This window comes from Amphiura filiformis, chromosome 12, assembly GCF_039555335.1.
Source record: "Amphiura filiformis chromosome 12, Afil_fr2py, whole genome shotgun sequence".
NCBI classification, from domain to species: Eukaryota; Metazoa; Echinodermata; class Ophiuroidea; order Amphilepidida; family Amphiuridae; genus Amphiura; species Amphiura filiformis.
The window spans coordinates 9,947,728-9,975,287 of record NC_092639.1 but is presented as its reverse complement, the minus strand read 5'-3'; the positions used below and the strand labels follow the sequence as shown (position 1 = coordinate 9,975,287).

At 35.8% G+C, this 27,560-nt stretch overlaps 1 protein-coding gene across 1 annotated transcript; it reads right to left on the bottom strand.

The window, feature by feature from the left end:
- Positions 1-653: 653 nt before the first annotated feature.
- LOC140165764 (tryptophan 5-hydroxylase 1-like) lies at positions 654-25,977 on the bottom strand. Its single transcript, XM_072189086.1, is given in 15 exon segments — positions 654-4,172; positions 6,227-6,360; positions 7,626-7,721; positions 8,870-8,926; positions 9,140-9,209; positions 9,927-10,062; positions 12,404-12,450; positions 12,796-12,894; positions 15,811-15,861; positions 16,607-16,649; positions 16,652-16,673; positions 19,864-19,973; positions 20,262-20,463; positions 21,470-21,640; positions 25,716-25,977. Coding segments are annotated over 15 exon segments (1,575 nt in total). The 5' UTR covers positions 25,884-25,977; the 3' UTR covers positions 654-4,003.
- Positions 25,978-27,560: the final 1,583 nt, after the last annotated feature.

The following is a 27,560-nucleotide window of genomic DNA, read 5'->3' as shown; positions in this document are numbered from 1 at the left end:
AGCAGTATTCAGACTTTTTATTGTACGTAAAATATTGTATGTAACATATCTACGTTGTTTAATCTATTGCCATTCTATTTCCAGTAATGTTTAAGTTCTAACGAATGTTTGATGACGTAAAATCGATAATATATTTCTGCTAGATATTATATGTAACATATTATCGATTTTTCGTCATCAAACATTCGTTAAAACTTAAACATTACTGGAAATAGAATGGCAATAGATTAAATAACGTAGATATGTTACATACAATATTGTACGTCTAATACTCGGAGTCTGTGGAGCGCTGAAGTGATTTAACTATAGTATAGTTTTGTTTTTATCAGTATTTTTACTGCGCGCGACACCCACTTTCAACGTCGCAGTACTTGGTAAACTGGATGAGAGCGTACACTGTTAGAATTAATTAGTCAAAAAAGTGGTCTAATTGGACTAATTTATAATTAGTCATGCAAGATATTTTTTTTTTAATTCAAGAAATGCTGCTGAAATTGTGTATTTGTAATGCCAGAAGAATATTAATAACATTTCATACCAATTTGCATCATTTTACAATATTTTCATGACTTAAAATTGTCCATTTGTACAAAATATCAAATTGCATGACTAATCGTGAGTAAGACTTCGTGATTTAATTAGTCATTTATGTGAATTACTAATTAAATTACCACGTGAATGACTAATTGTTGACTAATCATTAATCAAATTACTAATTGAACGACTAATTATTGATTAATTCGTAATCACATAATAGTCTTTTAATAATTAGTCATTCAATTAGTAATTTAATTAGTAATTCAGTAAATGACTAATTAAATCACGAAGTCTTAAGTCTATGATTAGTCATGCAATTTGATATTTTGTACAAATGGACAATTTTAAGTCATGAAAATATTGTATGATGCAAATTGTTTGCATCATTTTTGCCATCAAATTTGTATCATATTGCAAATTTCAAAAAATCTAAACTAATTGATATCACAAGAGCATTCATCGTATCCAGAGTTTTATTTGGTGTGTTCGATGTGCTCTCATATCCCACAAAAAATACGGTGCAACTGTGGGTGACCGAGCCCTTAAGGTAAAAACAAAATGTTGCTATACTTTATCATAATTGTGCACATTGGGCAAATTATTCATGTTATTTGTAAATATATATAAATATGCAAATAATTACATGCCTATAAGAACAGCTAGGTTAGCCTATATAGTCTTATATAGACCCAATTCTGCAGACGGGATGCAGAGATGTTCCGGAGATATTCATGACAATTTTGGGGGAAAATATAAGCAATAATAATAAACGTAAGTTTAGAGTACGGTAACTTTAATTTTGCAAATTCACCTAGCATTGCTAGTAATCTCACATTTTATATAATTGCATCAATTCAGTTCAAAGTAGGGGGCCTATTTTATTCACATAATGCTTTTCCATCTTACATATAGCACATGATAACAATATAATAGTATATGAATAATAAATAAGATATATCAGTTATAACCAAAGTTCGTAGTATCTGATCCAGATATAATGCACTTACAGTGTACGTTTCAGCAACCACTGTTGCCTTTATCAACACTTGATGAGGAGTAACTGAGTGATTTTTTTGGGTTGCCAGTTGGTTTTCCTTCAGGGGATTTCCTGGATCCCTGTTGTAGGAACTCATCAAAAATGAGAGAAAGCTGGTACTGCCCCTCGTCTCTGTACACAGTAAGTGCATTATATCTGGATCAGATACTATATACCGGTACGAACTTTGTTTACTAGTTTACTCTACCGATCCTGATGGATTTGTTCAATTAAGATATATCAGTATTATTATAAGATCATGAAAACACGATATACCGTAAAACCTCGTCTACAAGCATATAATAGTGTTTTTGATGAAAGCTAAGTTCATACGAAACTAGTGTAAATATGACAATACAAAAGATTGGGCCTTACAATAATACTTGTTCGTATATGCTTGGATCTGTCATTTATTTGCTCAAACTCCATAATGGCACCTGGATTAATTTAGCTTTCATCAGAAGCACTCTATATGCTTGTAGACGAGGTTTTACGGTACTTTGTACGATTGCATTTTAAGGAGGTACACTCAATATGAGTTGGATAATAAATTATAGTTAATACAAAATGTATTTTATATCAGTATAGCTCTGTAAATGAAGAATATACAAGTGACAAATAAATACATTTAGACAGGTACACTCAATATGAGGTGAATGTACCGGGTGTATCAAAATGATTGGTACCCATCAATCTCCAGTGAGCATGACCAATAATGCCACATCAAAATGCAGTATAACACCCACCTTATTTGTAGATTTTTATTGTAAAGGTTATTAAACAAAAAAAATAAAGTCTTTGAAAGAGGGTGTTGAAAGTGGAAGAAGCAGACGTTTCAGTGACGTAGCCAGGACTTTGGAACCGAGGGATCACAACTTGTAAATGTACCGACGCAAATATTTTTGCCGACGGGTACGGAAGTTTTGAAATGGTTGCCCCCAAATGTTTTTCAATGGTTTGAAAAAGTGAAGAGCAAAAAAAAAAAAAAAAAAAAAAAAAAAAAGGATATCATGCGCTAGCAACCGAAAAACAACTAATTTTATGTATAATTCAATTTTTTAACATTTTTTATACAATTTTCCATTTTTTCTTTCATCACCGTGCATAAGCAAAGTAAAATATTAGTCCATTGTCCCCCAAATTATTTTTCACCAACACCTTCCGTCTACCGACGGCCTCTCATAAACCGGCGGCCATCATGAGCTGCCCCCCACTGGCTACGCCACTGAGACGTTTCATTAGACAACAAAGCTGATGGGTACCAATCATTTTGATACACCCTGTATGTACAAAGAGTACGTGATAGCATAGGGAAAAACACAAAAACTATTATAGGTCTATATTATGAGGAGGCACACATGCACATGGAATGAAAAATAGGATCTGCTACCTTTGACAGGAGCTAAATAAAATATATGTTTAGCATGCACAATCATTATATAGTTTATTTATTTTACAAGATTATAATAGCGAATTAAATAAATACAGACAATTTGTCCTATACAGGAACGACATTTTGTTCTTATATAACATGTTTAAGGCAGCATGTTAATTTCTATTATACGATTTTACACTTCTCTCACTGCAATAGATATGCTTTACATTTCCTAAACTTTCTTTGATTACTATGATAATGTTACAATTGTTTTAAAGAAGACAATTTTATCCAAGTGGTTATATTTCAGCACATCACATCAAAGCTCCCATTGGGCGCCCATTCTGTTTAAAGGAATTTTTATTAAATAATATGTTTAAGGCATTATGTTTCGATTTTGTAAGTTGGAGGCATTTCAACAGCACCCATAGGCCCTATTTGATGAGAAAAGGTCGTTGAAATTTTACACAGAGGTCAAGTTCAAAATTGCTCGGACTTGGTTAAAAACACAAACAATGTGTTCCTCTAGTCATAAGGACTCAGAAAAAGTATAGTTTGACCTATCTACGATGAACGGTTACGGAATTATGAGCAAAAAGGTAACATTGTGACATCATATGTCTAATTTTGGCACCACAAGGAGCAAAATTAAAAAAATGCTCCGATTTGGTTGATTTCCCCCCAGCGGGGGACATATGATGTCACAATGTTACTCTTTTCCCCATAACTCCATAACCGTACATCATAGATAGGTCAAAGTATATTTTTTCTGAATCCTTATTACCAAAGGATCACGAGGATGGATGGGAGTTTTGAACAGGTCTGAGTAATTTTGAACTTGAACCTCTGTGCAAAGTTCAATTAATACCTTTTTCTACTAGAAATTATGTGGGTGGGTACTGTTAAAATGCCCGATAGCGTAGATTAATTGCACTATAATAAATTGCAGCCTCTCTTAACAATAATTGGGTTTTTATTTGTTAGCCGACCAGCAGCTGAACAGCAAACCCGGGGGAAACACGCTCAAGTTCTGTCTGCTGAGAGCTTATTAGCTCTTATTGCAACGATTGTATTTTTACCAAAGCTTGCGTGAGAAGTCCGAGATCATCTTTAAGTCCACCGATCATGGAGCACATTTCATCAACGCTGCTAAGCACTTCCACACTCTGACTGTACGGATCATATCGCACTGTGAAAGGACGCTGGATCTTTCCTGCGTATTCTCTGTTTCAAATAATAAAAACACACAAAGATAGATTTTATTATAATACGACCTTCTTGCTGCATGCATATAAATTCTTCTAGTTTTTTCAGAAGAAAAACGTGTCTCATGCGCGCCCAAAATGCGTAGATCCAATAAGCCCAATCGGCATTGGAAGTTTGCAATGCACTGTGGGACAGTTTTTGCAGTTTTGGGACACTTTGTCCTTTGACCTATCGGGAAAATTAAGAAAAATTGGGGTTTTGTGCGTACAAAATATAATTTAAAACGTGTTACTAGACTAAATGTGGATTTTGAGACATAATAACTTCTACAATAATGACAATCAAGGGTGGTAGAAAAAGCGTTTCAGCATTGATTTTGGGATATTCCAGTTGAAATCCACAATTTTGGAAATATCTTCCACAGGGGAGTAGTGTTTTTCAAATGTAATTGGTTAGTGTTAATCATTTTGAAACTCATACTCCTTCTGTATTATGGCTTTACCTATATATCTTCCACAACTGGGGTGAGTATTTCAAATGGAAGTTATACTAAATTTATCTATTCTAATCAAAACTCATACTCCCTCTGCGGAAGACCTCGGCTAAATCTTCCACAAGGGTAGTGTGGATTTTAAATGGAGTAACTCATTGAAATGATTATTCAATTACAAATTTGACAAAATCTGATCGTCGTGGCATCGTGCCAATCTAAAAAAAAAGTAACTACCCCCCCCCCTTAAATAATAGCCATTATTCAAAAACGGGCTATTGTATTACAAATCTGTAAAATGCGTTGGAAGCAGAATTTATTTCTGCGCATTTTGACACCTCATTTGATACGATAGCCCAGAAAATAATAAAACACCGACACCGTTCAATTTAATGTAGTGAGGTCCAGATATGAAAGTTGTACTTACATACAAATTTTTACAATTAAACACTCAGATATCATTACACAGATTTCTTTCCATTACACTGAATACAAAATCAATATAATTTATACTGCAACTTTCAAATCTTGGGTTACATTGATTTAAATGTACGGGGTGACGTCAATATTTAGTCAATTGCTACAAATGAGGTGTCAAAATGTGCAGAAATAAATTCTGCTTCCAAAACATTTTACAGATTTGTAACACAATCACCCGTTTTTGAATAATGGTCATTATTTAAGGGGGGTTATTTACTTTTTTTTGAGATGTTTATATAAGGAGCTTTCTAGTACCATCATATAATTATCTCTTCAAGACGACTTGGTGGAGATGATTCTCAAATGTGACTTTCAGCTTGACAAGATAAATAATTATAAGAACATCAAATTGACATCCCCAAAATTGGATCATAGTGATAAACCTCCTAGTCGGTATCCATCACAAATCATCAAGTGGATATCGATATGGTGAGCCCACGATTGCAGCTAATTAACCATGTTAACCCGAGACGCTAATTGGCTTCTTACATAGGCCTATCTCTACTGATTATGTTGTTGATAAACTACCTCGTGTATAATAGGCCTACCGAGTGGCTAATGAGGAAACAATTTATTATTGTCTTCATATGCTGATTATGGTATTGATTGATAGGCTACAAGATAAAGCGAGGTGCTGATAAACTACATTGTCATGATTGTATAATTGAGTTTTGTTGATAAATTTTGTTCTATCGTACCAGTTGCACTGGCATCCACTACTGAAACAATTGGACCGACTTATCTTTTATGACACTAATGTAGATACTAAAAATGAAAATGCAAATGTTCCATTCTCTTACTCTAGTGCGTAACATGAATTTTACAAAGAGACGAATTTACGGTTACTCTCTTCTTGTGATTAACAAACTTATCAGCAAGAGTTTTACCAATTGATGTAAAAAATTCATTAAATCGATCAGCAGTTTCTTTATCATTGGCTGTGTTTCCATGCTCAGTCTGAACTGTCTGAACAGAAGATTTATGCTTAAGAATTAGTTTTTTAATAGTACCCTACAAGAGATGAGATATCTGGGTCGGAAACAATCGAATCGATATTCGGCATTCTGCGAAATTCATACCGATATCCTCTTATTTCGCTTACCTCATTTGGTTCTTGGCTTCATCAAAGGTTGGTGTAATAAAATATGCATCTTGGAAGGTTGTAATACGACATTCTTGTTGTATGGCAACTTCTGGAGTGAATGGTTTGATAGTGCAATCACCTGTCATTGCGTACTGAAATGAGGAAATACAAAACAACTTTATTATACTAATAAGTCATGCGATAATTCACCTTTTCTGAATATTCCCGAAATCCTTTGCAAAGAAACCAATACTATACGTCATTGTCGATCGCCATTCTGAACGTTTAAGGTGGTACTAGGGCCTACACCGACAAGTTTTGTGACTAATTTTGCATTTTTCTCAAAAAATAACTACTCACTGGTAACAAAAGTTATGTATATTATAGGGGCAAGGAATCCAATTACTTCACTGCAATTTCAGTGGTTCAAGACATGTGGTTTATTATCATGATTATGAAATGAGGTATTCTAACGGTACCACTTTTCTTATCATAAATATATAACGTAGGCCTACCTCTTATCTTGAGTCACTGAAATTTCAGTGTAGTAACCGGATTCCTTGCCCATATTATAATATACATAAATTTTGTTACCAGTGTGTTATTATTTTCTGAGAAAAATGCAAAAATAGTCACAAATTTATTAAGGGGTGTAGTACCACTTAAGTGGTCGATGTAGCGATGTGCCATCGACAATCACGAAGTCTCCGTTTCTTTGCAAGGATTTCGGGAATAACCATATTGGTCTATATGCTTGTTTGATTGAATAGATATACGACATGATGATGATGCTCAATTTCAAATGAAAAAGCAATAGAAGATGATTAGACAATAGAGGTCCACTCATAGCAATCACATGCAATATACTCCATCAAGGAAGTTCAGTTTGCCATTTGCCTTTGTGATAAACGCACCGGCACTTTTTACGCTGTGAAAAACTTTGTCACCGCGGCACACTTCAAGACGAATAACAAATGACTCGAGCAGAACTATTATTTGATATCGCATTGGAGAACTGAAGATCGTTGCGGAACCGAGAGAACCGAAAAACAACGTCTGTTGCAACCATGGCAATGGAAATACAAAGTGGCCTTTACTGCACCCAGTGCACCCAGGACACGGTAAACCTACTCTATACACTATATGCACCACAATGGCCTCATCCCAATGGCATAGTTCAACAACCATAGTGCAAAATTTGACCTCAAGTTGCAGAGTATGAGTTTTTGTACCCAAATGACAGACGACAAGTTTCACATTTTTTTTAACATGATTAAAAAAATTTCAGAATTGTAAATTTCCCTGAACATATTTGGAATCAGCGTGAAAAATGCATTAAAATGAATACAAACAAGCCTAGTATTTGTTCAGTGGTTCTCTTGATATTTTGAGAAAAATCTCAAAACGCTATTCTTACCTTTAATTCACTGATGGATGACATTAAACCTGCCCCGTACACTTTAGTCACACCGTTTTGCTTGCACAGACCAAACTCGATAGAAAAGAAGTAGCACTGTAAGGTACACAAAAGTGAAATGCATAAAATATTAATTGGTCAATCAGTAATCGTCAAAATGGAGTGTGTATAGAGTAAGTTTAAAAAGCAGTTTAGAGACACTTTTAATAAATGTATATAGCCTACTTTATGACCAATATAATTTGCTTTAAAAAGAGAACCCTTGCAACGGTAAGCCTACTCTATTACCAACATTGTATAACAAAAAAATGGCAATGGTAAGCCTACTTTATGACCAACATAATTTGCCTTATAAGAAGGGAACCCCGGCAACGATAAACCAACTCTATTACCAACAAGTCCTTAACAAGAGAACCCGGGCAACGGTAAGCTTACTCTAAAGCCACGATTTCTCCGTGTTACAAAATTTAAAATCCGTGTTACAAAATGTTCCACTATAAAGCTCTGAAAAGTTAAAACAAACATGTTTTAAAAGTGTATTTTGTCTTACCTTTTAATGTAGTAGGCCTATGGCCAGAATATTGTATTGTAGGCCTAGAATTAATGCTAGAATGGATTATTTAATGGTTGATTACTGCTAATTAATCACCTTTCTTTGTTTTATTTTGCAAATCAACCCAAAGGTTAGACATTTTACACAGTTTTTCACTGAATCGCGGCATTTTCAAATTTCCGTGAGCAAACACCGAATTCCGTGAATTTTCCCGTTTTTCCGTATCGCGGAGAAATCCAGGGTCTGGAGAAATCGTGGCTTTAGCTTACTCTAGTCAATACCAACATTGCCTTATTAAAAGAACCCCGGTAACGGTAAGTTTACTCTATTACCAACATTTGCTTAACAAGAGCCCGGGCAACGGTAAGCCTATTAATTACCAACATTGCCTTAACAGGAGAACCCGGGCAACGGTAAGCCTACTTTATTACCACCATTGCAGCATTGCTATAACAAGAGAACCCTGGCAACGGTAAGCCTACGCTATTGCCGACATCGCCAGCACTCGGAGAATCCGGGCAATGGCAAACCTACTATATTACCAACATTGCATGTAATATCCGACAACGATACATGCTTACTCTTTTACCAAATAATGCAACTTCATCTTGCAGGGAAGCATGGTTTGCAGTTCAGAGTCTATGGTTGCAGTAAGTTTGGAAGTACAGTACACGCAATTACAGGTACTTACCGCGGACAGATTCTCAATATCCTCGTCTGATGCACCAAGCGAAGCTAAACCAATCTCCTGCAACCAAAATTATAATATTATTTTAATAATAATAATAATAATAATAATAATAATAATAATAATAATAATAATAATAATAATAATAATCATAATAATAATAATAATAATAATAATAATAATAATAATAATAATAATAAAAATAACAATTATAATAAATTGCTTATACGAGCATAAACCAACTTTAATAAGGATTGAAATATGTTAGCATACCTGTGAGAATTGAGCAAAATGTTTATCAGCAAACATTGGAACATGTCCCATTAACTCATGACAGCAGTCACTGAAAATAAAAGGAAGTAATTTGTTCTTAAATCTCTTTACATCAAGAATAGTTTAACGTTGTTCACTTGATTGATTGTCTGGCTTCCTGTTCTTCGATCATCTCTCATTTTGTTATTTTCTATTGTTACATTATCCTATAGACGAATCCAATTTCACGCATTCCTACACCTCAATGGCAGCCATTAGCTGGGTCCCCATCGGCTCCATCTCACCTAAAATGTGAAATGCTGCTGCCTTGGAGGGTGTTTTAAACTGCATTCTATCACCCGAGTTACACGTAGACAAAAGAATGATGACAGTTTACAACACAAAAGAATCTAACATCGAATGAAAAGCGGCTTTAATCCACCCAATTGGGCAGTAACAACACAATTGGTGCTGCGGGGACCCAATAATGGCCGACCAAATCCTGACCATGACTTGGCTCGTTGGATTCGTCTATATCATAACGTCATTCTGATTTGCCTTAGAACCGTCCCAACAGGACTAAACTCTTTCCGTGGACATGAATTAATGAGAACTACCTGCTGATTGGCCAAAATGAATATTGTGTCCACTTTTGAACCAATCAAGTATATAGGGTATTAATAAGATCATCTGCAAATGCAAGTTTAAAGCCTAGTCATAATTGGCAATTGAAATGAGCATTTCAAGTTAAAACCAATCAGAAATGCTGTTAGATGACCAGTAGTGTCCAGGGGGTTTACAAACTTACGGTTCAGGCGTATAGAATGGGTCTGATGAATGGCGAATATATTGAGTACAAGCAAATGTACGAAATGCCAATCCAGCAAGAAAGTCACGTGATGATAAGTATCCTGCTACCGGACGAATCTGAAAACCGGTCCTTTCTGTAAACGATAAAAATGAAAGACAGAAACATGTTATATCACGGGGTTATAAACAATGTACGGTAATAAATCAGGAATGAGAATGTAGTATTAATTAAAAGAACAACCTAAATATGGAGAGGAAGAGAGGAGGAGGTGGTAGAGGAGGAGGTGGAGGAGAACTAAAAAAGGAGAAGGAGGAAGGCGAAGAACAAGAAAATGAAAAACATGAAGAATCACATGGTCCGGGTGTCCCAAAAAAGGTTACATCAAGTCTCTGTGCAGTCTGATGAAGACCCGGTGAACGGGTCGCAACGTTACTGAAAAAAAATCGTTGGTGAATCCAGAATTTGATTCATATTTTTGTCTAATCTAAGTTAATGTTAACAAATAAAAATGTCCCTTTCATAATATAATCTATTTACCCTCTACTACTAGTACCCCTGTTAGTGTCAAGTTCACAACTTGTGTAGCCCACATTCCATATTCCTGAGCAAGCTGTTTACGCGACTCTTTACGCAGCAAGAGGTTCATTACCACCGTCACAGATACCGTGTTTTTGGCGGGGTATTTGAGTGGGCACGGATGCATCATTTTATTCTGATGAACAGAGAATAAAAACTGTTTCAATATGTTCCTTTTTTGCAATAAGTTCAACCATGTAAAAAATAAGAAGTACTAAAGAAAAAATATGAAAACAAAGGTGTGTTGTGTTCAACTTTCTTTGTGCGATATTTTGATGGTTAATTATATACTCCTAACACCTCTGGCACCTTACCTTTCAAGATACGAAGTTGAAACTTAGCAGACAATTACAAAAAAATAATATCTGAACAAATATTGTTTTGTTACTCCATCACAAAATGCGGTTCATTTTCTACATGTAACCTTTTTATGGGATACCTTGTATATTACAATTTTGTATAATGCAATACGAAACCTACCTTGTGTCTTAATGTTTTAGAGACGCTAACGAGCACTTGGTGTTGGTGAATCTAATTTTGATCTAATTTGATTAATTTACTTCATTATTACTTGATACTAATGATAAAGATTCATTAATTTGATATAATTGCCGATGATTGAATCTATAGTTTACCGCACACTCCTTTGGGCTGATGTGTTCGTTTAGTTTCATTGTGGCATTGTGGCATTCATTAAAGGGGCAATTAGAGATTGCTGCACAAAATAATACTCTGCCTAAGTGCCCCGGTTTTATTCAGAGTTCACCGATCGAATGCTGGCTAACATGTCCCGTGGATGTCAGCTTTAATGTGTACACACGTCGAGCGCGAAGCTCTGGGCAGTTTTTTTAGGCCTACATAATTATAATACGATCGGCGAGCGTAGTACACGCATTGTAGGCGCTGGAATGAAATCGCAATTTTCTTCGTTATACCTCATTGGTTTGGCTCGAAATTAAAAGGGGATAATGTGATCAGTGAAAACACACATTTAAATAGGAACCTATTCTTTATGCAAATCACACATTATTGCTTTAAGCTCCACGTTAGAAATCAAGATGTTGCATAAGATTTACTCTAGTCCTACATGTCCTAGGGAAGGCTTTGTACAAGACTTCCAGCCTTCTCCTCCATAACATGTCTTGTTAATTGATGTATTTAAAGGCCAATATTGGAATGTCATCTTTCCCTGGGTAAGATCTGACACCAGGCCAGCCCATGGCCAGAGGGCAACATGAGTAGGTTTGTTTCACCTTGAAGGCAAGGATAGTCTTGCAAATATGGGCCAACTTTCCCCTAGGCCATCTAATATGCCATGAATTAGTTGGACTACAACTGGTATCTACTGGTCAGTTTATACTCCTATTTCCACATCTGTTATTTTTATATGGGCCTTTAAGTAATTTTCCTGATTTTGATGTACGCGGCCATACGTACGCTATTTTATTCTGCGTTCATGTAAATATCCCGGTAAATGTCAAATTTTGGGCTTTTCAGGTTGCTTTTAAGTTTGCCCTTTCTTATTTGGCTAATTTATATACGGTAGTTATGCTTCTGAATAGTAATTGATTATACGGTTAATCAAAACACTGATTGTGCCTTGCATATTGTGCCGTGCATGATGTCCCAGGTTCAATTCCCGGCGGTGTCGATTTGCTGGGATATTGACTTGGAAAAAATGTCTGAAATTAATTGGCAACCTCTGTAAATTAAATTCAGACCTTCGCTCTTCCCATGGTTCATTTAGAATTGGGTAAATGAATCATGAGGGGGCGTTTAGCCGTCGGTCCAGGCGCGTAGCAAGCGGGGGACAGGGTGGACGAAGTCCATGGGGCCCGAGGGTTCAGGGGCCCCAAGCAAAAGAGAAAATGAAATAAGCGATTGATAATTTGTCATACCTTTCAGGAACTTGGACACGTCTTCTAATTGTGGTATCCTGCTTCTGCTGTTAAATAGAAAAAAAACAAAGGAGGGTTAACATTTTACCATTTTAGCCAAGAATAAAGGTGAAATGTTGTTTTTACCGGGTCAATAATTGTCAATTTTACACTATTTTAGCCCAAAATAAAGGTGAAAGTTTGTGTTTACCGGACCAAGTTTCAATTTTACACTATAGGTTGGATGGGGTTTTTTTTTTGGGGGGGGAGTTGTTTTAGGGGGTTGACATTAATCCAAACAGTGATGAGAAATGGTGGAAATGTATTTTTATGTAATTGTTGGTTTTCTTCGGTCTTTTTTTAGTTTATTTGTTTGCCGGTTCTGTTTTTTGTAACAATATACTTAAGCTTACCAGTACAGGCCTTCGTCTCGTAGGTGTTGGAGATTTTGTAGATACTCTTTGCAAGCGTATTTGGGATATAGTGCGACCAATTCAGAAAATACACGGCACCTGCAAGATTGGAAGTACACAATAATTCCATTATAAGCATGCGCGTGATTGTAATCAGTTTAATGAATATGACAATTCGCATGGTTATATTGTAATAAATAAATAAATATAAATGTAGATATTTATATAGCGCTTTATGCCGTAAACAGCCTCAAAGCGCTTTACTTTGATACATGTCTTAGTTTTAGGCCTATAATTGTTGTCCTAATTGAATGTTCATTTGTTATTTTGTTCTTCAAATTCGCATCACCACTATTACCAACATTGCTTCAACAAGTAAACCCTGGCAGCGGTAAGCCTACACTATTACCAACATTGCCTTAACAAGAGGACCCTGGTAACGGTAAACCTACTTTATTACCAACGTTGCTTGTGAACAAGAGAACCCTGGTAAAGGTAAACATACTCTTATTAGTGATAAAACCTTCTCTACTAGCCTATAAGTATTGCCTGTACTAAGAGAATACTGGCAACGGTAATCCTGCTTTGTTACCAACATTGCTAATGTAATAACAAGAGAACCCGGGCATCGGTAAACCTACGTAATTACCAACGTTGTATGTAACAAGAGAACTCTGACAACGGTAAGCCTACTTTATTACCAACATTGCCTGTAACAAGAGAACGCTGGCAACGGTAAGCCTACTTTATTACCAACATTGCCTGTAACAAGAGAACCCTGGCAACGGTAAACCTACTTTATTACCAACGTTGCCTGTAACAAGAGAACCCTGGCAACGGTAAGCCTACTTTATTACCAACATTGCTTTAATAAGAGAACCCTGGCAAAGGTAAGCCTACTTTATTACCAACATTGCTTTAATAAGAGAACCCAGGCAACGGTAAGCCTACTTTGTTGCCAACATTGCTTTAACAAGCGAACCCGGGCAACGGTAGACCTACTTTATTACCAACGTTGCCTGTAACAAGAGAACCCTGGCAACGGTAAACCTACTTTATTACCAACATTGCCTGTAACAAGAGAACCCTGGCAACGGTAAACCTACTTTATTACTAACGTTGCCTGTAACAAGAGAACCCTGGCAACGGTAAACCTACTTTATTACCAACGTTGCCTGTAACAAGAGAACCCTGGCAACGGTAAACCTACTTTATTACCAACATTGTTTTAATAAGAGAACCCGGGCAACGGTAAGTCTACTTTGTTACCAACATTGCTTTAATAAGAGAACCCGGGCAACGGTAAGCCTACTTTGTTGCCAACATTGCTTTAACAAGCGAACCCTGGCAACGGTAAGCCTACTTTATTACCTACATTGCCTGTAACAAGAGAACCCGGGCAACGGTAAACCTACTTTATTACCAACATTGCTTTAACAAGAGAACCCTGGCAACGGTAAGCCTACTTTATTACCAACGTTGCCTGTAACAAGAGAACCCTGGCAACGGTAAACCTACTTTATTACAAACATTGCCTGTAACAAGAGAACCCTGGCAACGGTAAACCTACTTTATTACTAACGTTGCCTGTAACAAGAGAACCCTGGCAACGGTAAACCTACTTTATTACCAACATTGTTTTAATAAGAGAACCCGGGCAACGGTAAGCCTACTTTGTTACCAACATTGCTTTAATAAGAGAACCCGGGCAACGGTAAGCCTACTTTGTTGCCAACATTGCTTTAACAAGCGAACCCTGGCAACGGTAAGCCTACTTTATTACCAACATTGCCTGTAACAAGAGAACACGGGCAACGGTAAACCTACTTCTTTACCAACATTGCTTTAACAAGCGAACCCTATAGCAACGGTAAGCCTACTTTAGGCCGTATAAAATTAATGTTTTGGTTCTCGTCCCTCCTCGTCAATTTCTGGGATTTGTCAGATTTTTTAATTTTTTTTAGATTTTTCAATTATTTTAGACTTTGGAATGATTCATGAATTTTTCATACATATAAATAAGTTTATTAGAGAACAAGGATCACTTCCAAGTCTTTTTGTGGTACTCTAGGGGGTTTATCCCTCAGAATCTCACATTTGAAAAATGACAATGCTGATTTTACATTGAAAAAAACAAAACAAAAAAAACACCTCCCTCCCTCATCAATTCATGAAAATCCTCTGGACGAGAACCAAAATATTAATTTTATACGGCCTTATTACCAACATTGCTTTAACAAGAGAACCCGGGCAACGGTAAGCCTACTTTATTACCAACATTGCTTTAACAAGAGAACCCGGGCAACGGTAAGCCTACTTTGTTACCAACATTTCCTATAACAAGAGAACCCGGGCAACGGTAGCCTACTTTATTACCAACATTGCTTTAAATTTAATATTCGGACAATGGTAAACCTATACTTAAGGTTGGTCTGAACCCTGGAATTATGGAAACTTTCGGGCCTCATAACTGCTTAATTGTTGGTGTCAAGTATATAAAAGTATACATATTTAGAATGGCAAAGACTTGATAAGTTCATCTGATGAGGTTAAATTTGGGCCAAAATGCTCATTTTGGCCCAAAATCCCCAAAAAAACGGTTTTTTGGTCCACTTTTTTTCGTGCAACGTAAAAAAAAAAATTCTTAGGCCAAATTTTTTTTTTTTATTAATTTTTAAAAACTAGATAAAAATATCTAGGAGCCGTTTTTTCATTTTTTTTAATTTTGACCAAAAATGAGCATTTTGGCCCAAATTTGACCTCACAGATGAACTTATCAAGTCTTTGCCATTCTAAATATGTATACTTTTATATACTTTAGACCAACAATTTAGCAGTTATGAGGCCCGAAAGTTTCCATAATTCCAGGGTTCAGACCAACCTATAATTACTAAAATTGCTTTAACATGATAATGCAACACAGTGATTTAGTATTAGTGAGAAACATACATCGTGTTAGTCTTTCGCTTTTATATAATGATTTCCGTGCAGAGGAACAAAATATAAATTGCTTACCATGTATTTGTCTCTTCCTCTGTGTATTCAACTCTTGGAATAATTTCCCCACTAAAATACGATGGATATATAAAAAACGATATCATTTTAGATGGTCTAGTTCTATATACATCATTAATTCAAATTCTCTTAGGCCAAAAAAACCCACCATGTTTGTTTCCTGTAGCAGGTCTAAATCTAAAAAGTCAAATGCGAAATGCGGGTTTTTTTTTTGTTTTTGTTTTAAATCCATGCCTTGAAATGAACAAAAAAAATCATATTTCTTCATATTTTATGATCCCCTTTCAACCTCCAAATTATAAAAGGTATTTTAAAAAAATGTGATGTTTTCTCCGGTAGTTTTTCACTACACGCGTTTGTGTAATGTGTAAATATTTTCTCCAGTAGTGGTGTTTTATATAATTTTTTGGTGATTTTCTGGTTTTTTTTGGTTTTTTCTCCTTTTTAAGCAAAAAAAAAATCAAATGCGCAAAATAAGCCGTCAAAAATGAAATGCGCGCGCTGCAGGAAACAAACTTGGTTTTTTTGCCTTATAACACTTCAATAAAAACATCGATTACTCTCTAAATGTAAAAGAGTGAAAGAGAGTGATATGTGTTTTTTTAAACTTTAAAACCACTCTAAAAACAGTGAAAACCACTCTCTTCATTTTTAAACTCCTTGAACAAGTAAAGTACCGCAGTTCTATATTCCATGTATACAGCGGGAATTAACGCTTGATATATGGAACTAATGAAAATGTCTTTTATTACGAAATAATATCGAAATAAATTTAGTTCTTTGACGCTATACTTACTGTTTGTATTTGTATGCGATGTCTGCAAATACCTTTCTCCTTTCCTGTACTGATTATCTGTGAAGCCCTGTTGAACAAATAAAAACATATGAATTTTCAGTAAATTTTAAACCCTTCGTAACTCATGTATATAACCCCAGTGAAATGGGTTTTACGATGCGCCGTAAGGGGTAAGGATGGATTTTGAGATTTACGACGCGTCGTAATTTTAAACCCTTCGTAACTCGTATAATTCTAGTGAAATGGATTTTACGATGCGTCGTAAGGCGTAAATTACGATGGATTTTGAGACTTACGACGCGTCGTAATTTTAAACCCTTCGCAACTCGTATAACTCTAGTGAAATGGATTTTACGATGCGTCGTAGGGCATAAATAAGGATTGATTTTGAGATTTATGACGCGTCGTAATTTTAAACCCTTCGCAACTCGTATAACTCTAGTGAAATGGATTTTACGATACGTCGTAAGGCGTAAATTACGATGGATTTTTCGACTTACGACGCGTCGTAATTGTTAGTGAAATTATGCAAGCAGTTATTGTTTGGTTGTTTGAACGCGATTTCGTCACTTGCCAATCTCATATCTATCTCTGGAGATATGAAAGAAGGTCAGGACGTAGCCAGGGGAAGCTGAGGGAATCCCTCCCCCACCCCCAACCCCCCCCGAAATCTATCAGGCATAAAATGTGGACGGCAAAGAGAAAGTGGGCGTCCTTAAAAAGGCTTAAAATTGGACAACAAAACAAATGGGGACGAACATTTGACTTTGGCAATCATACTCAAATCCTGGCTACGCTACTAGTATACTGTATAGAAGCAATTCCTTTGGTTTCCTTAAGGGGTGGGGTATGAGCGTTTGGGCAGTATTTTTTGTGGGACATGAGAGTGCATCAGACATATCGAATTGCATTCTGAATACAAAGAATGTCCTTCTGACATCAAATAATTTTGATTTTTTTTAAATTCGCGATATAATGCACATTTTATGGCAAATAATTAAAAATTGATATGATATTTAACAGTCCTCGAAGTAAACTTTATAAATCTATTAAATGATATGGTTTATACATATAGCTGGGATGAAAAGCCGACGATCAATTGAAAATTTTAACCTTTTGCATTGAAGATATAGATTTTTCCCCCAAACCAACAAAATTTAGGTCTTCTTGGGAAAAATGTGTATCTTCAAAAGGTTAAACACTTTAAGCTACATGCACTTTAAGTACATACAATTAGATTTATTGAGTTTACTTCAAGGACTGTTAGTGTTAAATATCAAAAAATTAAAAAATATCAAATTTTAATAATTTGTCATAAAATTTGTATTATATCGCGAATTTCAAAAAATTATTGCATATCAGAAGGACATTCCTCGTATTTAGAATGCAATTCGATATGTCTTGTGTTCTCTCAATGTCCACAAAAAATACGTGAAAACGTCGCTAAACGTTAATATCAGATCCCTTAATTTAGGTGGTGGCTTACTTATAAGGACCGATCGATACTGATAAGCCTGCGAGGGGATAATTTAGGGGAAATACTTCTTTTCTTTTTTTTCAGAATAAAGGACGGGATTTCTTGGAACACGAAATTTTGAGCAAAGGCAAAGGGGAAACGCGAATTTCAGAAAAATGGTGTGAATCCCCCCTTCCAAAATTAAATAGTCTCCTAAATATTGATATTTTCTCGTGGGAACTTTTCTCATTTAATAATTCTTTAATTTTGATAAAGAGTCATTTCTTTTGTAGAGATATGTGTGCTTTTAATTAATGATACGAATACATATTGATGATGATAATAATAACGGCAAATTAAGTCTGCCGTACTGTGCGTCGTGTGAGTAAAACACAATTATAAATACATGTAGACCTATTGACTAATTAAAGCACTATTGTAAATTGCAAGATTTCTAACCAATTTTGGGCGTCTCTTTTCACAAAATGATTAATGAGATTATTATATTAACGCTTCATTTTGAACCGAATTATAACTAATGAAGTCAACTGAAAGAAAAGAACAATTGAAGACCTGAGCGCAAGAAGACCGTAAGTCCACTTGGCCCCTCATCATGTACATGTATACACTAAAGTTACGTATAGTTAGTACGGGTTTTATAATGTTTAATACATGTTCCAGGTTGAAAACATCATGAAAGGTCGTGAAAGATTTGTTTTGGCCCCTGAACATGTGTAAAACATTACCAAACTATGCGAAACTAAACGCAACTTAAGTGTATACATGTTGAGGGGCCAAGTGGACTTACAGTCTTCTTGTACGCAGGTCTTCATTAATTTCCAGCTCTGATTAGCCTACTGTGAATGCGTGTATCATCAATTTGGATGATTAAATCTCAGAATCAATATAAGATTTTGGGACAAATACGGCATTTTAGGTGTTTTTTTTGCAGGGTGTTAACTTTTAGTTCATTAAGGGGGTACTACACCCCTGTGGTAAATGTGTGACTATTTTTGCATTTTTCTCAAAAAATATTAACACTCTGGTAACAAAAGTTATGTATGTTATTGGGGCAAGGAATCTAATTACTACATTTAAATTTCAGTGACTCAAGACAAGCGGTTCAGTATATATGATAGGAAATGAGGTACATCCTAGCGGTACCTTATTCCTTATCATAAATAACGATCCGCTTGTCTTGGGTCACTGAAATTCCAGTGTAGTAATTGGATTCCTTGCCCCTATACTATACATAACTTTTGTTACCACTGTGTTATTAGTTTTTGAGAAAAAATGCAAAAATAGACACAAATTTATCGAGGGTGTAATACCCTAATATGTGTATTACAATCGTGTCAAAATCGGAATTAATTTAAAAAAACCAAAATTATTTGATATCAGAAGGACATACCTCGTATTCAGAACGCAATTTGGTGTGTGTGAGGTGCTCTCAGGGCCCACAAAAATACTGTGCAAAGGTGGGGAACAGACAGGCCCGTAACCAGGAGGGCTGGGGCGAACGCCATCCTGCCAAAAGTCCCCTTTTCTGACGCAAAAAGTCCCATTTGTGAACGTAGCGAGCGAAAAAATGTCCAAATCCGCCCCCAGTCCAAAAAGGTCCAAATTTTGGAAAAAAGAACCTCCACTTTTTCAAAATCCGCCCCAGTCCAAAAAGGTCCAATTTTTTTTTTTAAAGGCCACTTTTTCAAAATCAGCCCCCCCCCCCCAATAAATCCTGGTTATGGGCCTGGTAACAGAGCCCTTAAGGAAATCGTACAATATTGCTTGAACTGAAACTTACGGGATGATCAGCATCTAAAGCTACGCCATACGTCAGAACACGATTGGTGCACATGTCCAACTCAGAGATCTTGCGTGGAAACCATCTCGATTCGACGTACTTTTCCGAAACTACAAACAGATAGCCAAACGGAAACGTTAGTAAACATGGTAAAGAGGACAGATTTTCACTAAGAATATGGATTGATCGATTTTAATCAATGACAAAAAAAAAAAAAGACAAAAAAAAGGAAAGACAAACAAACAAACATGCTATTGTTGTGATTTATCCTTCAACATGAGAATCTTCATTATCTCTGCTTTTGCGTTCACCAAGGAATCACCGGTGAACCATAGAAGATGCTGGGCACCCCCACCCCCAGTAATCACCTTTATCCCCATATCCAAAATATATCATACCTTCACATCCAGGAGAACCTTCGAATTCATGTGTTAATGATGCTTCCATATAATCCATCTGTTTTTGCAACCTAAGAACCAGCCTATGAAGAAGTTTACTGCTATCTTCACTTTCCATTTTCTCATGCTCCCCGCAATACAAACAGCGATCTTTGGAAGATGATCTTAACCTTCTGGTTAAGGTGTCTGAACCATCACTGTCCTGTTTCAATAAACGTATACAGTTGTTTAACACGATTCCGTCATCGTTTAAAGACTCTGGTATGAACGTTTGGACAGAGCACATCAAACATGTCATATCGAATTGAATTCTGAATACGAGGGTCGAGTAATGTCCTTTCGATATCAAATAATTTTGATTTTTTTTTAAATTCGCGATATAATACAAATGTTATGACAATTAATTATTAAAATTTGGTATTTCAATTGATAAATTTGATATTTTAAAGTGTAGGCCTATGTAGCTGGGATGAAAAGCCGACGATCAATTGAAAATTTTGACCGTTCATATTGAAGATATGGATTTTTTCCCAAAAACACCAAAAAATAAATAGGACTTTTTGGAAAAAAAAGCCATATCTTCAAACGAAAGGTCAAAAACTTTATATACTTCGAGGACTGTTAAATATCAAAAATATAAATGTTTAATCTTTTGCCATAAAATGTGTATTATATCGCGAATTAAAAAAAAAATCCAAATTATTTGATATGAGAAGGACATTCTTCAGTATTCAGTATGACATTCGATGTCTGATGTGCTCTCATGTCCCACAAAAAATACTGTCCAAACGTTCGTACCCCAGCCCTTAACGCATCACAACACAACACGTGATTCACGATGAGCGCATTCAGTGGACCGTTATTCAGCAATTTTCAATGGGATTTGTCAAAATCGTCACTTCGATAGGGTCGGCAAGGGTTCGTTCCCCTGCTCCCTAATATATGACGCTACGTCGCTATACCGGAACCGAGCAAACACATCACATCACATTTTCAGAATTTGCGACAAAACATTGTAACATCTGCCTATAAAAATATTTTTGTCGAAAATTTTTTTTTTTAGTAACATGTCAGTACACGTGTCTGAAAAGTGTTAGTATTGTTTTATTCCTCCATCCATTCATTCGTTCGTTCATTTATCCATTCATTTCATCCATGTATCATTTTATTCATTTATTTATTCATTCGTTCTATTTCACAATTCTTACCTTCATTGCCTTTAATGCTCTAGCCACGGATGTAACCTGATTGGTGAGTGAGAACATGACAGGTGTGTTACAGAGACTGCCCATCGATTGCATCCTCCTGAAATGTTTCCTCTTCTCCTCTACTGTCATCACAGGACGATGGGGCACTCCGTCATCTTCATCTACACATTTCTGTAAGTTTGGATAAGATGAAAATCATAGAAGTGTGAGACTAATCAGACTATCAGCACATTAGAGAATGGATTTGGAGAAAACTTGATAATTACAAACACTCGCTGAGCAGCAAGACCTTCCCTCTAAGCTTTTAATCCGATAAGCTGATTATCTATTTGTTTTCATGAATTGGAAGACATTCTTTGATGTATTACTGAGCTCAATCATCTGAAATTACTGGAGCGTGAGCCACCCAGGCTGGTGGCTCAGCATAGTATTTTATTAACAGAAGGTTTTCTCCAAATTCATTTCCTAATGAGAACGCGGTACTTCCGAGATCGAAAGTTCCGGGAAAAGTATATTGTTAAAAGCAAAACTTTCCTCTATGCAGAAGGGAATTTCGTTTTGAAAGACGATGTATGGCAGACTATGGTATTGTTGGTCGAAGCAACCCAAAAATAAAATCGATTTTCATTATCTAAATCAATATATTATTGAAAAATAATACTTTAAAGTTTTGCAAAAGTTCAGTAAATCATATACTCTGAAAACTTGCTTGATTTTGTTGTTAATGAGTTATGTACGTTTTACAAAAGTGTTGTTCAGTGTTCCAGCCCTCTTATACAACATAACTCAAGAACCACAAGACCTAACAAAAGTATATCTGTGATATTTGAGTTCCTCTACACGCTCGCTATGAAATGGTCAATGTAATTTTTGCCAAAGCTCATTATATTCGCAAGATGATGTGATCTACCAAATCACATTAGTTTTAAATAGTGCTAACCTTAATGGCCCATTCAGTAACCCCAGCGAAAGTGTAAAAATATAAATCAATTGTTTAGTTGAAGCCCCATTCAAATACATGTGGCTAATTTTATTACAATTTCATGTAAAATGTCCTATTTTGTCACTTTTACGGTATTCGGCTTATAGCCACTAACTAAGATCTATAATGCAACCAATTGAATTTTGATGATTTTTACGATTTTTCGAATGAGCAAATCGCTGAATATGTGTTTAGGCCAGTCCAACACGGTCTTCGGCTGCGTGCTGACTGCTGGCAATATTTCCGATGCGGCAGACGCTCAGCATTTTCATTTCTCCGCAAATTTTTTGATTCCATGCCCACGTATCTTATTTTTCAGATTTTTTTCGCCAATTCAGGCCGGATTCCCCCCTCCCCCATTCAAGACGGATTGACGCTAAAGGTTTTCTTGGCCTTGATTTTCCGTTCAAGCGATTCGCTTCCCTCATCATGTTTCTGATGATTACAAAAAAAATTAAATTAAATTAAAATAAAATCAGTATTTTTTGTGGGACATGAGAGCACATCAGACATATCGAATTTCATTCTGAATACAAAGAATGTCCTTCTGATATCAAATAATTTGTTGAAATTCGCGATATAATACAAATTTTATGGCAAATTATTAAAAATTGATATTTTTGATAAACAGTCCTCGAAGTAAATTTTATAAATCTAACATATTTACTTAAAGTGCATGTAGCTGGGAGGAAAAGCCAACGATCATTTGAAAATTTTGACTTTTCGTATTTAAGATATACTTTTTTTTCCAAAAAGACCTAAAAAAATTGGTCGAAAAAAAACACCAATTCCCGCATTTTTGGGAAAAAATGTGTATCTTCAATACGAAAGGTCAAAATTTTAAAATGATCGTCGGCTTTTCCTCTCAGCTACATACACTTTAAGTACATATCAGTAGATTTATAAATTTTACTTTGCCATAATATTTTAATCGCCTTAATAATGCCTTAATAATTTGCCATAAAATGTGTTTTATATCGCCAATCAATATTATTTGATATCAGAATGACATTCTTCGTTTTAAAAATGCAACTCGATATGTCTGGTGTGCTCTCAGGTAGCACAAAAATACATGAAAACGTCGCTATCCGAGCCCTGAAAGCCATTGTACGATTTCCGTCAATTTTTGTATTACCCAAAATGCTAAAATAAATACTAAACTACCAGGACTAGGGCTTCTGTCCATTTTAAACCAAAATAACAAGGTGAAGAAAGAAATCGCACTTGCTATTTTGACTGCATGGAGTTCTCGGCTGATTTAAAGTCATAATTGGGCTATTCCAGTTGCATTCCCCCCTATGGAAGACATTAAAAAAAAAACAATTCCAGCTGGAATTGAGATGTGTCTAGAATTCCAGCAGTCATTTTTAGCAAAGATTTCGGCTGGAGGGTATGGAAGACATTGAGATTAGGTGAAACTCCGGCTGCTAAAATAAACGAAAAAACAAGAGTGGGGATTGTGAAAGGCCATGATGTGCATATGGAAGACATTCACATTTCTTAATATTCCGGCTGGAAAATGGTCAAAAATGCTCCAATTCCAGCAGAATCTTCACTTATGATCACCATCTCGATTAACCTATGAAAGACATTTACTTGAATTCTGGCTGGAAACAAAAAATGTTCTAATTCCAGCTGGAACCCTATGGAAGACATTTACATTTACGTGAATTCCGGCTGGCCATATTAGACATATTACCACAATTCTGGCAGTGTCTTCCATGGGGTTTTCCTGACATGTGAATTCCGGCTGTCAATTTAGCCCCGAATTCCGGAAGTGTCTTCCATAGGGGGGGTGCGGAATACATCTGGAATAGCCCATTATGGCTGATTCCATTTAGGTGTAAGTTGCCGGACATGTGTAACATTACAATATCCCAAAATATCAGGTTCGAAAAAATATTAACCAATTTCATATTGAAATGAATAATGGAAAAGTCACCTCATCACTCTACAAAAAAATATGTGACGGAAAACTTAAGGGTACACGACGCATTAAATCAATATATTATTATTGAAAAATAACACTTTGATTTTTTGCAAAAGTTCATTCTACAAATCATATACGTTGAAAACCTGCTTGATTTATTGTTGTTAATGAGTTATGTACGTTTTACAAAAGTGTTGTTATTTCAGGACCTCTTTATAACATAACTCAAGAACCACAAGACAAAAGTATATCTGTGATATTTGAATTCTTCTACACACTCGCTATGAAATGATAAATGCAATTTTTGCCAAAGCTCACTACCGTTCGCAAGATGCTATAACTACCAAATCACAACAGTTTAAAATAGTTCCTAACCTTAACATCAACTTTTATTAGGCCAAAATCATGCTTGTTTCCTGTAGCAGGTCAAAAAACTCAAATGCAAAATGCGGTTTTTTTTTTAATCCATGTCTTCAAATAAAATTAAAAAACCCTTTTTTTTGCTGCATATTGGAATGGGAATTTACAGTGGATCTCTCCGACACACACACCCCCACACACAAAAATCATATTTCTTCATATTCAAAAATATTTATGACCCCCTTTCAACCTATAGATTTATTTAAAAAAAGTATTAAAAATTTTTACTACACTCGTTCATTGTGTAATGTATAGGTAAATGTTTTATATATGTTTTTTTTGTGTGATTTTCCCGGTTTTTTTTTTCCTTTTCTTTTTAAGTGAAAAAAAGCTATGCGCAAAATAACCCGTCAAAAACGTATAATGCGCGCTACAGGAAACAAACTTTTTTTTGTTGATAAATATGCGCCAATTTATTAAACTTCACACTGTAATGACTGCTGAGAAATAAAAGCAATTTACTATGACAGCGGTACAATCTTGGAAAAAACGGATCAAAGGAGAACCTAAAATGGTTCTTGAGCTGTATATCTGCCGGGTATATCTGGAACCTCAAGTGATTCAACAAAGGCTAGAAAGAACAATTTTGGACGTGAAAAGGGTTCTGGAAAGGCCAGAAAGAACCCTTTTGGGTTCTTTCAATTTTCCAGAACTCTTTTCTCTTGAAGGCTCTACAAGACAACCAAGTAAAAATATAGTGTCTGCAACACGCCTTTTTGACTTTTGCCTTAAAGGTGTATCTGGTAAAAAACCGAATTAATACGGCCGTCTCTCAACACGCGACATTCAAAATTCCCAGGCTCCGAAACTGTCCAGTGCAATGACGTCCCAGTAATACAATGAAGGCTGGCGACAATAATAACTACAAACTTGGTTTTTTTTGGCCGTAGTCTAACAGAGTATTAGTTACTTACCAATTTCACGGCAGAGTCGGCGCTCGCTTGCCTCTTCATTGTCCATTTTTGTGTCTGCGGATTTTTCTTCAGCGTTTCAGTATTATCCATCTTGGAGTCAATAATGTATGTCTTTTCGTTTAAATCGAAGGATTTTGAGAACATCTGTGCTGGTTGGTTACAACACATGAAGACACAATGTCGGCGTGCAAATTTTCAAAAATATCTTGCTTGATTGTTTGTTGGTTTGAAAAGAAGCGTTTGCTTCCAAGTGAAGATATGTCACGATGGTATGAAGCAACTGAACTGGTTATGGTTTAGGAGTATTGTCATTTATATTATATGCCTAGATGTAAATCGAATTAACGAGAATTACTCAACTACGTCACAAGATCACGTGATTTATGAAGCCAATCAGTGCTGAGTCGCAATTAAGTTGAAATTATCCATACGTCACATCCTCATCAACAAGTTTGTAATTATTACTTTCTATATAGTAATTTTCATCTATGATGTACATGCCATATGGACGATATGGTCTAAAATTGGTCCGGCAACCCGGAAAGCGGAAAGTTAACTTTGTTCAAGCCGTGTGGTATATGGACAGCAGCAAGGCAAGTCAAATTTTGAAATGACCCATCGCTATTATAGTTGCAACAGAATACATTTCACATGCGTCAATTTCCCAAAAGGTCACACAAAACATATTTGTTGAAAATGAATAAATTTGATTGATTGATTAACAGATTGATTGATTGATTGATTGATTGATTGATTGACTGACTGACTGACTGACTGACTGACTGACTGACTGACTGACTGACTGACTGACTGACTGACTGACTGACTGACTGACTGACTGACTGACTGACTGACTGACTGACTGACTGACTGACTGACTGACTGACTGACTGACTGACTGACTGACTGACTGACTGACTGATTGACTGACTGAATAGTATAGTCTCTGGACTATGGATCCATAGATTGTTGGTTCGAATCCCGGTTCAACCAGGCCCGTAACCAGGACAAATGATATATTTCCTTTTGTTTTGTTTTTGCTCCTATCTTTGGAACTGGTTGTTCAATGTCAATGGGGTTTTCTGTAAAATGCAGCTTTGTACATGCCTCTTACTATATCATATAAGAAACTGAAAATTTAATATTTCCGAGTTCCGACTGATTTTGCTTGATCATAAACATGATAAAGAACCTTGGCAGAAACCCTATAATTAATACGTAAAATCTGGGACAATAGCGCTAGTGACATCATAACAGAATTTAGTTTTGGTTTGAATAGGAAAACACTGGTGATTAGTAGGCTTAATGCTCATATGACAAGAACAACAATTAAACAGATGGCCATTGTGAGTCAAATGAAGACGTATTTATGACGTAAACATATTGTCATTCCATTCAGTCTTCAGTGCGGTCATTGACATGGCCGATTTGTTCGCAATTCCATTACAATCATAGGCAATGGAAGCTGGGTATAATCCCCCCTAATTTTCCATGGGGTTCGTCCACCTAAAACAGACCAAAATAAAAAACAATTAAATAGCCACATTTACCTGCATTTTAAACATTTTATTACAGTATATACGAAATTGACCACCCAATTTCGTTTACTTTCAGAGAACCCGGAAAGCGGAAAGTTAACTTTACTAGCTGTAATTGCCTTGCATGCCTGCATGGGTATGTGGACAGCTGCAGCTATAATACCCAAGTCAAATTTTAAAATGCACCACAGTATTATAATAGTTGCAACAGGATAGATTTAGAGAACCTTTAAGGGTTCTCCAAAATTAAAGAACCTTTTTGAGAGGTTGAAGAGGGAGGGTTCTCCTGAGAGGACAAAAAGGCTCT